The sequence below is a fragment of the Cebidichthys violaceus genome, unplaced genomic scaffold (assembly GCF_023349555.1).
Source record: "Cebidichthys violaceus isolate CVI_PGR_0920_01 unplaced genomic scaffold, fCebVio1.0.p SCAF_3, whole genome shotgun sequence".
NCBI lineage: Eukaryota > Metazoa > Chordata > Actinopteri > Perciformes > Stichaeidae > Cebidichthys > Cebidichthys violaceus.
The window spans coordinates 9,326,075-9,338,855 of record NW_027176483.1 but is presented as its reverse complement, the minus strand read 5'-3'; the positions used below and the strand labels follow the sequence as shown (position 1 = coordinate 9,338,855).

The following is a 12,781-nucleotide window of genomic DNA, read 5'->3' as shown; positions in this document are numbered from 1 at the left end:
ATCTTCTGGATTTGTCTGAATTATTTCAGGAAAAAATTTACATTTTCAAAATGTATCTGAAATAATAAAAAAAGCATCTGTAATCAAACCTAAAGCCTACAATTTGATACTTCCAGTTTAAGTTTGAAATCGATTCAGATTTCAGCCCAGTTAATTATTATGAATGGATCTTTTTCTGCTTTTGATGCCTTTTCATTATGGGGGTTTGGTTCGATGTCTGTCATATTTTTCTATTATATTGCATAACAACATACGAAAAAGTAGACGTTTTTTTGGAGTGTGTGTTTGTGCAGAAGGTAAAAAAAAAACTGCTGCGTTTGAATGCGATGATCAACACAAAGCCTTCCTTTGTCTTCATTTTCATTTTGGCCCTGCACAGTTCATTTCGCTCAACACAACAGCATCACACCATGCATTCAAATTAACCCACTCTAGAATTCAATATTTCAATAATTTAAATGACATAAAAGATAAAACTATTGTATAGGTTTTATTTACACAGTGATCAGAGGGAAAATTCGGGAGTTCATATTTTCACTTAAAAGTCGACAGGATAATGCAGAGACAACGATGTCACGTTGGGAAATATCAGAAACAAGAAAAGACAAAAATAAGAAAACGCTGGAAGCAGCAAGTGGTTTGGGACTTATAGATCTACAAATAAAACAGAAAATACATAGTTTAATTTGTCTGGTAGTTCCTATTCCACAGGTTATTGTTAATTACACAAAATGTGTACAATTGAAAAAAATAAAAATGTCCATGAAAACACCTCATTATGTAAATTCATAAATAATGAAATAATCAACATATTAATACCCTTGTTAAAAGGATGCTTCAGTGGAATGCATGCGTTTAGTTTTGCATTACCTGCACTATATGATAAATACATATTGGAAAACAAATGCGATTAACCTACAGGTTGAAACATAAAGCAAATTAGTGCCATCCCAAAATAAGCACATAAATGCACAGAGAATGACACATAATGAGGGTGTTCAGTTGGGAGAGCAGTGCCACACAAACTCTCACATCAGACAGGAGATGGTGGCCCTCATATAAACAAGCAGTTTAACATGAAGAGCACAAAGAGGCGGCACAATCTCTAAGCAGGAAAGGCTTGGTGAATATCTCTACATGTGGCGCTGGACTATAAGTGCACTTATTGTGGACAAATAATGTGACTTTAGAACTTGCCCAAAACCAGAAGAGACTTTGTACCAATCCTTAAATCACGGTCACATTCATTTTCAGTTGCTGGCAGCGGTCTCTGCCTCCTTGGTTGCTGCCTCCTTGGCGCTGCGGTTGAGGCTTCCATTCACAAAGCTGGCGGCCTGACGCTGGAAGTGCTTCCTGGTTCCAACCAGGGAGGGGTTGTTGACCAGAGTGTAGAGGAGCTGCCAGTGCCGGCGGGCCCTCTTTGTACTGGACACTTTTAGCTGTTTCTTCTCCTGATTGACTAGCTGGATCCCTGAGGACATTCAGAAATCATGATAGCACCAATTGTATGTCATACATAAGTCCTATTGTCACAAGAATAACCTTTTTTTCAAATCTTAACTGAAATGGGAAACGACTTTAAGGCCTCTGAGGACCAGCTTCAGAAAGAGTAATAATAGAAAGCAATCATATTCTAATCCTCTAAGCATGGAGCCAGCATATTGGGCATGCCATTAACACACTGAAAGCTTAAGCCCCTTGGGCTACATGAATACGAAACAGGCAATTATCGTAGCTCATCTGTGTAATCAGCATACTGAAGAACTGATCTTTGTAAAACAATAGATTATTTCTGATAATGCATTGTTCTGTGGATGCAAACAAGCAACATCTCCACTGCACATGTGTAATTGGACTCAGCTGTGACAAGAAGCCAGGCAGAGTTGAATGATGCATTTTCCTGCTAATTTGTCACTATAATGTGCTCTTGTCATCCCACGTGTAAGCAACTATCACCTGCTGTTTGAGGCAAAACCATCACTGCAGATCAGCAACCTGCCTCAAAGTAGCTGTTCATATTTTGCATGAATTACATAAATGATACATTGGTAGTAGAATGTGTATAATGGCTACACATAGGACTACATTGTCTCTTGGTGACAGAAGCTGAGGGCTCAGATGAGTGTGGGCACGCCATAATGGACAGCTGATTAGTTTATGACAGATTTGATTGAGACCAGCAGCAGGACTGTAAATTATTCCACTGTGTGACTCAATTTTCTCCTGACATATTAAATCAGAATGGCTAAGCTTTCATTTCTTCTACAGTGTTATGATCTGATTATGTGAAACAGTGACCTGCCACTGAATTCTCAACCTCTTTGGAGAATTTAAAGACGCTGCACTGACTTTAAAGATAAACGTTCATATCTTCATTAGAGGACAAGACTGGCTTATTCTATATTTTTCTTATTGTCATGAAAAGACGAAAACCAACAATGAGTTGATCCTTCAAACAAGTATTGCCTGTGCAGCTAAAACCGAAAAAACCTTATTCACCTGCATCATAGACCTCCACTGTCATCCAAAAACGATTAGAAACAACATCAATGAGCCACATTGTTGCAGTCTTTATTACCATAAACATGGACACTGAAGTTTATTTTTAAATAAATTCCGCATACACCACCCCGCTGTTGTACATACCCAGTAGAGCACAACATGTTTACTAACGCCATATGAAATAGTCCCCATCAAATGCATGATTTACTTCAGTTTGAGTAACGTTTGACTAAAACTAGTGCCCAGCTGTTTAAGGAAGTGATTGACCTTTCTAAAAAAATAAACTAAATATTTGTGACCCGTTTTCTTTTCAGTAAGAATTGAAGTGCTTGTGTAGGGAACGGGGTCGGGAATTAAGAAAGTATTAGGAAAAAACTAGAAAGAGGAACGACATAGAAAAACACCAGTCTTATCCTTTAACTGTAAGAATACACTGAACCCACAGTGTGAGCTGAATCATCATCACTTAATGAGTGTGAAGACTAAGATGTGAGTTTGTGCTACAGACCCTCTTCAGCATCCCGTGACCTCTGTGCAGCATTGGTCTCCTGGCCCATGGACTGCAGCAGCATCCCGCAGAAGGCCTTCATCACAGGGTGCGACTGGCTCACCTCAATCTTTAGATAATGAGCATAGCAGCGGTAGGCTGCAGACAGACACAGGGAGGGGGGATCACTCTGACTGGGCAAAAGCAATAAACACATAGGACTACACCCCATGTTGGCTTTGAGGCAATCACACATAATGGGCCATACAATCACACTTCCTTTTTTTTTTTTTTTTAAACCACCTGCTTTTTCCAGACAACAGATGTCTTAAATCTGCAGCCATTTCAGAGATCGGTGTGCAATTACTGTCCACTGCACAGAATACAGATATCATAGAAGCTGCAGCAAGCTGCAAGCTGGGTAAAGTGGAAAGGATACGCATTTCTGGCCTGTAAGTGGGATCAGTAAAAGTGCATTTGCTCACAAGAAATTGCTTCTTTTTAAGCCTCCACAGTGAAAGTGGAAAAAAGCACAGCGTCATATACAAAGGTAAAAGCATGATGTTAATATAGCAATGAATGTGTTAACATTGTGTGTCTGAGACTAAGAGCAAAATGTAAAATACATCAAAGACATTGACTTCCCAAGCAATGCCTTGCTTTTTAATTTGAGCATATATAAAATGAACCCAGAGAGTCCAAGGTACAAGCTATTGTTTATATTAAGATATATTTTTAAAGCAGACAACATTGAACTTGACCTACTGCTTTGGACGGGTCATACCAGACAGTGACATTATGGTTGTGCTGATCACCATCTGTACTCAGAGCAGAATATCCATCTCACCTGGGTCAAATGCCTCCACATTGCGGTTAAGAAGACTGATGTCCATGCGTCCCATGTGGACAATGTTGAACAGAGCTGTGATGATCATGCGCCACACTGCCAGTAGCACCCCGATTAGAACATTGACTGGAAACAGCAGGTACGTCACCAGGAACAGATTACCCCTGTAAGACAGCATAGGATTCATTAAACATAGAGAACAATGCTGCAATTATCTGACAGTAAAACCATAAAATAAATGAACATGAGATAAAACATGGCTTTGAATATAGTGACTCACCTGTTGTCTAGGTCTCGTGTGCCTGCTGTTTTTTTGATGAAGCAAAACCTGCCGGTGATATGTTGAATCAACACAGCCAAGAGAATCATCAGCCAGAAGGGCCTGATGGGACAAAATCAACAATCAAACATCTCCTGCAGTGATAGAAGAAAGACAGAAGGCACACAAAACATTTATGTAACTGACAGAACAATATATGACAATCAAGCCGTTGCTCTGCAACATACAGTACATGGAGAATGATGTTGCTGTTGATTGAAAACCTTTCCAGGTGTCAAGTCTTCAGACAGTAAGAAAGCAGCCTCAATTCTATATTAACCAACATGCATTTTTGAGTTATCCAAAACAGGGAAGTGAGATGTGATGCTCACCACATGCTCCACAGGATCTGAAAGAGAATGAGATTCTCTCCGTGCAGTACAGGCATGATAACGAGGAAGACAGCGACCAGAAGGCAGAGGAAGAACACCATGGTTTGGACGATCATGCCTGCAGAGGAGAGATCAGAGCTTCATATATTACAGCCTGTCCAACATCCTTCAAATCTACACGGCAATAGAAATAGTTTCTTATGCAAAACCGTAAGGAAATAATATGAGATGTATCCAAAAACAAACATAAATGGAGTTATGAACAGACAAGAGTGCTATTAATATGGCTTGACATGTTAAAATGTAATGTCTGGCTGAGGCTATTTGGCCTAATTGAGGATATTTTTTAAATCTGCCATTACTGTTTTACCACTATCTGATGTACAGACATATCCCCTTTTGTTGGGGTACAGTATGCACAGTTACTATATGATGCACAATATCTGAGGTTTAGCAGCATTTCTGAAGCAATAAAAACTAAATAAAAACAAAAAAAAAAATCTTTAAAATCTAAACATACTGGAGATATGGTTTTAAAAAACAACAGGATAATTTATATTCTTGACGTTAGGTATTCAATATGTAACTGTACCGATGCAGATGTGAGCTGCAGTGAAGCTGGTGTATCCCATCCAGCAGACCAGTGCTGGGCGTGAAGGCCTGATACTTCTCTGACAGTTGTAAACATTATAAACATCTCCTCTGTACAGCCCTTTCAGGTTTGACCTACAGATGCAAAAACACAATCAAGACAATGCAGCACTATGCAAAACACAAACTGATTCATCCATAAATGTACAAATTACTTACTTAATTGAAGAGGTAATTTAGCATGAGATACGACCAAAATGCAATTCAATATTCAACATGGAAACCCATTTCTTTTAATACGACGTAATTTATGGTAATTGCACAGTATTTCATTTCTTATCTTAATGGCCATTTTCAATTCTAGCTGCAGTTAACGCAGAGTAAATCCTATTCTGTCTGTCTGGATGATTAGTACTCTATTATGTTATAATAACTCCTCTGTGAACCATCACATTATAATGAAGGAACCAGAATGAGAAGCACGCTCATGATTCTTGGAAACTTTGGGAAGAGAATAGAAAAAAAAGAAATAAGGAAAATACAGCTATTGCACCTTTCTTTTTCACACCTACCGATGCAGAACCATGGACCGCATGAGCATGGCCAGGTTGACCAAACCAGACAGGGTCATTGCTGAGATATAGCACACTGCAGGGAAAGGAGCACACCACATTCAGGTTGTTCACCATGAGAGGATGTCATTCATTGGCAATTAGCATGGCAAATATATGTTGGGGGGCCATGTTAATGTTCTATGACTCTAATGTGATGTAACTGAATAAATACATGTATATTCTGCATCTCTCATAGCACTAAATGGCTGCTTCTCCTTTCTGGTCTCACTCACCTTCTACACACCACATGTAATAAACCACTATTCTGACCACTTCATGTTTGTCTGGAGACAGCACAATCTTGAAGCCAAGTAAAAGGTTGGCGATGTTTTCATCGACTCCCAAACGGGCAAGCTGGAGATGCGGCACCACTGCCGAGATCAGTAGAAGACCCACCTAAAAAAAAAAAAAAGAAGAAAACATCAACCAACCAAGTCAATCAACTTACCGTTAGGTGAATACAGTGTGTAGCACTTAGAGTCTACTGACTGGATTGTAAAGTCTAATAGGTATGGTACTTACCTGATACAGGGTAATAAATGAAACCACACCAGATATAGCCAACTTCAGTGGAAAACGGAAAGCTGTTTGAAAAACAAAGATGTAGTAGTTATACAAATTTAAATGACAAGACAACACTTGAAGGCATGACCAGACATAAAACAAGACCAACATGTTTACCTTCCTCTGGTGTATAAATATATGACTTCACAGCATCAAGTATTCTTTGAGGGAGCTTTGGCGTCTCTGAGCTCGATGTGCTGAGGTGAAAGGTAAACAGAGGCACACATTTACACCACACTTCAAATAATTCATGAGCCTTTTTTGCCATCATTCTTGAATACATCAAATACATTTTAAACAGTGTTTCTTTGTAGGTAGAGTCAAACATTCTCTACAAATGGAAGAGAAATGCATTATTTCCTGGTGCTCATTCACCAACAACCTTTGCATGACACTTTGGTCACTTTCATTGACTGTATGTGGAAATATTTAAACAAATTTGACCAGCAGTTATGATTAAGTTCTTTACAAAAATGGCAGCAAATTATTTCCTCTAAATAGTTTCAATTCCACACTATTATTGATATTTCTATTGTAATAGATATATTTTGCACGTCATTTTCCTCAGATGAAAGTTCATTTTTCATTTGGAAAACAAAAGAGATAAATGATGGATCTGCTATGTGGGAGTACTAAGTTTATCTATTATAAAATCATATTATTTTACACCCCTCAAACTGATAAAAATTGACTTAACCCAAGATGATAAATGTTAGAAATGTAACAAGAATGTGGGCACATTTCTTCAGTATGTTGGGTGGGGTTATCACTTGGATATAAATGCTGAGAACTTCTACCAGAATCCCCACAAATGTGTCCTTTTAAGGGGATCAATCGGTCATGCTACCAGATACCTTAAAAAAGTAACATCCAGCAAGACAAGATAGTTGAATCCAAGTCTCTTGTTTTAGGAAAAGAACTCCCACTCCAGCCGTGTTTAAATCTGAATTAAACATAGCTGGCTCAAGCCGTTTGTCATTTTGCATTACTATCTAGCTGAAGACACATCTAAAGACGAACATAACATCGGACAATGCAGCAAATCAGGTGTGTTACTGTTAATATGCTACAATTCTCACCTGATTTTGGTGGGCTTCTTCTTCTTGAGGATTTTCTTCACATAATCTTTATAATAGCTGCTGCTGAGATCCTAATAAAAAAAATGGACAGCAATAATGAAAGGAACCAAATGATATTATAAAAAGTAAATATGTTAAGATAGAGCTGCAAAATTATATGATTTAATTGCTTTTTGGGGTCACGCTTGAGTTTGACCTTCATATTCCTGAACTGCTTTGTAGGTACGTGGCATTATAAGTACTCTTTAAATTTGAACTTTATTTTGTAATTATTAACATGTGGAAAAATATTTGGTCACAAAATAAGCCTCCTTAAGATAAGTTTCCGTATCTGTGCAGATTTATGGTGTCAGGTACGTTCCCGTGGGGTGGAGGGGAGGGGGGAGTGATACACTCCAGGCAATCACCTCAGCCCCGGCTTTGTCACACCCATACTGAGATTAGCATCACATAAACACAGCATTGTGTCTCCTCAGGGAAAAAACAAGGCAACCTTTTCATAATCTGCTCAAGAACATAACATAAACCAATAACGTCAAATCTACTTAAAATGATTAGACTGGCATGCTGCGTTGGACTTCACATTTTCCCTCAGCCTAGACTGTATGAGCTCGATAAGCCCCTTGATTAGAAGGTGGCTTATAAAGGTTCCTCATGTGCACAGATTCAGAAGAAATGTGCGTCTTAGAGAGATTTTTTTAATAGTTCATGCTTAGGTGAACGTAGAAAACCAATCTTGTATCCAGTTTGTTATGTAAGCAGGCCAAACAATTAGTGCTATAAGGACTGTGCAACCAACCTGGAGCAGACATGCAAAGGAGTTGCACTCAGATCAAGACTTACCTCTGAAGCATTGTTCTTTTCGGTGCCATTAAAGCCCTTGAATAGAAAAAGGGGATACTGGAAACTAAGGAATGCCAAGCAAGCTATCTGGGGCAGGCTGGAGAAAAGGGAGTAGTGCTTGTGTATCTGCAAAAGAATAAAAAAAGACTTTATATCACCTAACAACTAAAGAAATACATGTTAAAACTACATCGTATTGACACAAAAAGGGGACACAAATGGCTTTGTGTGACGTGGTGGGAGTCTGCATATTGGCCAAATGGGATTCCCACCACAACACAAACAACTGAGACCTTCATCAACCAGATTCGATTGATTTAGTGCTATAGAAAAAGCTCACATACTTAAAGTTGTTATCATTAAGTTTTGACAACTGCCGTCATATAATAGTGTGGGATTTTTTGTTTTTGCCATGTTTAGAAATAAATACTATACGAAATATAATATTTAGTCAAATGTATTCTGTTGTCTTCGTGTTAAGCTTAGTCATGCAGATCAGCTCAAATGTTCCTTGCAGCGTTTGGTGTGTGCCAGCTCATGGTGGGATCATCACCACTATTAAAAAAAAAGAAGGAAAAAAAGAAAACCAACCAAAGCCTGGGTGTCTCTCTTTACTGAAACACACTAAACTGATTAACTGTGACAAAGCTTTTGATTAAGACCAACAGACAGTGGAACTAATTATTTTGAGTCTTAAACATTTATCTCATAGAAAACCCAAACAACGTGGACAAAATCTGGGATTAAGTAAGGTTGAAAACTCCAACCATGTGTCCATCTGAAAAGCCTGATATTCATCTTTTCAAATCACATCTCTTACATGTACTACAGACCAGCCTTGTTTGGCAATTAACGGGTTTCCAGACCAGAACAAACCTGCATTTTCTCTGAAATAATCCTTAAAACTCAGACAAATGACACATTACAAAGAAAGTTAATCCAGTGACAATCTAGACAATATAAATAACTATAATCCTCATGAATCTATCTCTGTCTCAGAAAAGCAGCTATAGATGCCATCTTTGCTTACCAGAGGTGTTTTGGGACAGTCAATTTTCTGCCAGACCAGAACACCAAAGTGCGTCCAAGACAAGAGGCTACCAAGTACATAGCCAACATTATTATGTAAAGTACCACATGCCAGGAGAGGGTAGTATAGTGCGGGGTAGTAGAAGACTCCCAGAATCACCCAGTTCTCTGCAAATACAACAAAATTGTGTGAAGACCAAGCAGAGCATCAAAAGCAATAAACACTGATTTGAGATTTACGAGAGAAGCAACACAAAATTTAAACTTTGAAAAACAACTAATTCTGCTTCAGTTTTACACTTAAAACACCTTTTCTCAAAATGTGTGGAAAATATGAGAGTTCTAATATCCAATTCTGCTGCATAGTCACTATATTTTCTACTCTGTTGAACCTTGTACTTTTGGAGATTGTGTAAAGTAGCAGGGAACCAACTCCTTACAGTCAATTCTTATGTAATTTAATTTCAGAAAAAAAGCTTCTTGTAAAGATTAGTTGAAAATAACAAGAGACACATGGAAACAAAATAATCCAATTACGTAACACAGATATTTAACAAAAATAATGTGTGTGTTCATTTGATGCTGCCTAATCTTCCTTTATCCACTTGTTCAATAGAGGGGCAGTGACACATCTTAACCACCAATATAAACAGTAAAAAGTGTAAAAGAATTACAATCTGTGTAAAAAAGTGAATTAAAATAGGCTGATGCTAGTGCAGGAAGAACTAAGATGACTTTCTCACGTTTATTCTCTGTGTCTGTTGTGAAGGGGAGGGGGTTTGGCGATATGATCAGGCCCCACAGTTTACACAGGAGCACTCCAAACACAGCCACTGCAAGGCCCTTATGCTGCGTATGATCCAGGAAGTTGACCGGACTGTGAAATCAAGCGGCAGGTATTTAGAGCCCACGTGTTACCAGCCTCACATTTGAATGTCACTGTAGTATAATCAACTTTGAGCCTTAAAACTGGGTTGAGATTGAAAAGTCCATCACAGTTTTTCACCTAAATTCATTCAGGGAAGGTTCACTGAGTATGAAAGCTCTCATCAGCACCAAACCCCACAATTACACACATTCACACCTGGAAGTCACCCTGTATGACCACAGCTTCATCTGTTGGCCACTGTGCAACTCCAACGGAGCCGAATTTGGGGCTAATTGCTCAAGGGACATCAGCAAGTCAAACGATTGAATTAGTGCCGAGAACATTTGTACTATTAATTATTTTATTTCAGTTGCAAGTACACACTGCTTTAAAAATCGTGTTTGTGTTGGGAAACACCAGTCATCCTTAACTTGAGAATTAGCTAAAAGTTGCTTTTATACAATGGCAAACTAACGGTTATTATTTCAACATCCATGTTTCTATATTGTTTATGTTCCAACAACATGTAAATGCAACCATAATTTCATATTTCGAGAACAAATCACAAGATTGCATGTTTTCTGGTAATTCAGTAAACAAATAGATTAAATGAAATAACCAGAAAGTGTTGTATACTAATGTGTACTTAGTGCTAACTATTTACTCATTTATCATCAAAAGACGATAAATTATCATATATAATTATTACCCAGCTCTACCTGCAGTATTCATCTCTTATGCCAAATGTTCATTCAACCTACTGTAAGTGTTTATGGAACATAACATACTGAAATGAATGGAAGCCAATCACTGCCAAAAAAATAGGAAATCAATCTATAAATCTGCTGTTTACTTGGAACAAAGATCAATAGTAATGTAAATGATATGCAATTCACTGGGCTGGACCAAGCGAAGCTACAAGTATGGTCCCATAAAAGCAAGCAGCTATTTGATTTCACATTTGGTGAGATAGAAAATAAAATTCAGCCTCACCTGAGTAAACCTGAGAGTCCTTTCTGTCTGTCGCCCACCTTTGTGCGTCTGGCTAAGATTGCTAGGATCAGCATGACAACAAGCTAGGAGGAGGAGAAACGTCCGTTAGCCTCATCTACACAGTAGCATGCAGCTGTGGATTCCCCAGGGTTCAGACCTGACCCTGCTTCAAACCTGCCAAACCCCGGTGTCTCATTAGTGCTCCCCATGGATGTGGTCTGAATGAGTTGTCATCAGTCAGGATCACTGACCAGAGAGAGTTCAATGATCTGTTATGACCTGTGACACATTTAGGAGGATGACGGCCTTGCTCTACTTTGGGACAGTCTGGACCAACTACCGTCTTTAAAGCAGACATCAGAAGAATAGAAACTAACTTGAATGTTAATCGTAGTGAACATTACTGGATTTCACATTAGTTGAGTAACAAGATCGGTGAATATTCTGCACTCATTATTATATTAGATTCATTTTTCATTTGCATTACTTGATTCATATGATTCTATGGAAATCAATTGGAGAGCAAATATATTACATATTAGATAAATATTAAGTTAACATTTTGGGGTCAGGATCTCCATTAAAAAAAACCCAAACATATTGCTAGGCATATAGTCATATTTTGTAATGTGAATCATTCAGTGTGGCCCACAACTGGATCCAGATCATGTGATCCTTGAACTAGGGGCCTTTTTTCCCACCAAATTGCATTAAAACCTGTTCCCAACGTTTTTGAGACATCCTGTTAACTAATAGCCAAACAATGAATGAAAACATTAGACAGGGCTGACTTCGATAGCCAAACCGTGCATAACTTAGTGTTTTATGATGTGCCATAGAGAGATGATGATTTTCTTTCCTGTGATAAAATGTTTGAAAAAGGTGTGATATCAGGCACCCAGTGAGTTTGAACATCATAACAGTGTAATGTTGCATCACATTAATCCAACAGAACTTACAGATATTGCAGTGATGCATATGTGGTAGAGCCTGTCATCAGCAGTAGGATCACATGGAAGGATTATTCTAAAAAAAGAAAGGAAAAAAAAAGAAGGAACAAAACATCTACACATGAGCAAAACAATCAAACTTAAGACTCAAGGATTTGAGTCACTGAGCAGACCCACACCTATAAACCTTTCACACGTCACTGTCAGGACCATTTGTGGCTGGAAACTTTGTAGCTAAAATCCCACAGCAGAGATTTGCATTTAAACGGATTGGTATCAGCGTGACACAGGAAAACAACAAATGCCTATGTTCAAGTTCCTGTACAGTGGAAGAGCAGGAACGCCTGGTCATGAGGTAGTTATTACAACTGATATTCAGAGAAGGCCTCACACATAATATATTCTAGGTTGGGAAACTTATTTAGGAAAATGCTACACTCACTGTATGATCTGTGAGCATAGAGATGGAAGCTTCCAGAATTAATGTTTTGACATTTATCACAACAGTCTCTTACCTGTTCAAACAATGTGTGAATTTGTAATATGGCAGAGCGTAAATTTAAGGCTATGTCAAAATTCTCATTCAGAGCTGGCTGAGGAGGAGGCACAGCAGGACATTTTAGTGTTTACAAAGCAGCTAGCTAAAATATAGTGATCTACAGTAGTGGCAACCACTACTCAACACAGTTTATATGACAGCCAGACAGTTTTTTAGCTTACCATGGTGATAAATAACACTTGTTCCATCGTATTGCTGTCCTAC

General features: G+C 38.3%; 1 protein-coding gene across 1 annotated transcript in view; it reads right to left on the bottom strand.

The window, feature by feature from the left end:
• Nucleotides 1-471: 471 nt before the first annotated feature.
• stra6 (signaling receptor and transporter of retinol STRA6) overlaps nucleotides 472-12,781 on the bottom strand; it is a 16,762-nt gene continuing 4,452 nt past the window's right edge. The window contains exons 3-18 of the mRNA XM_068722882.1: nucleotides 12,028-12,094; nucleotides 11,069-11,151; nucleotides 9,951-10,084; nucleotides 9,209-9,375; nucleotides 8,179-8,304; nucleotides 7,336-7,406; nucleotides 6,374-6,453; nucleotides 6,215-6,276; nucleotides 5,926-6,088; nucleotides 5,651-5,726; nucleotides 5,080-5,213; nucleotides 4,488-4,605; nucleotides 4,117-4,218; nucleotides 3,837-4,000; nucleotides 3,011-3,148; nucleotides 472-1,471 (exon numbers count right to left, since the gene is read on the bottom strand). Of these exons, the coding sequence (XP_068578983.1) occupies nucleotides 1,251-1,471; nucleotides 3,011-3,148; nucleotides 3,837-4,000; nucleotides 4,117-4,218; nucleotides 4,488-4,605; nucleotides 5,080-5,213; nucleotides 5,651-5,726; nucleotides 5,926-6,088; nucleotides 6,215-6,276; nucleotides 6,374-6,453; nucleotides 7,336-7,406; nucleotides 8,179-8,304; nucleotides 9,209-9,375; nucleotides 9,951-10,084; nucleotides 11,069-11,151; nucleotides 12,028-12,094 (1,906 nt within the window). The 3' untranslated portion in view covers nucleotides 472-1,250. The remainder of the gene's footprint in view (nucleotides 1,472-3,010; nucleotides 3,149-3,836; nucleotides 4,001-4,116; nucleotides 4,219-4,487; nucleotides 4,606-5,079; nucleotides 5,214-5,650; nucleotides 5,727-5,925; nucleotides 6,089-6,214; nucleotides 6,277-6,373; nucleotides 6,454-7,335; nucleotides 7,407-8,178; nucleotides 8,305-9,208; nucleotides 9,376-9,950; nucleotides 10,085-11,068; nucleotides 11,152-12,027; nucleotides 12,095-12,781) is intronic.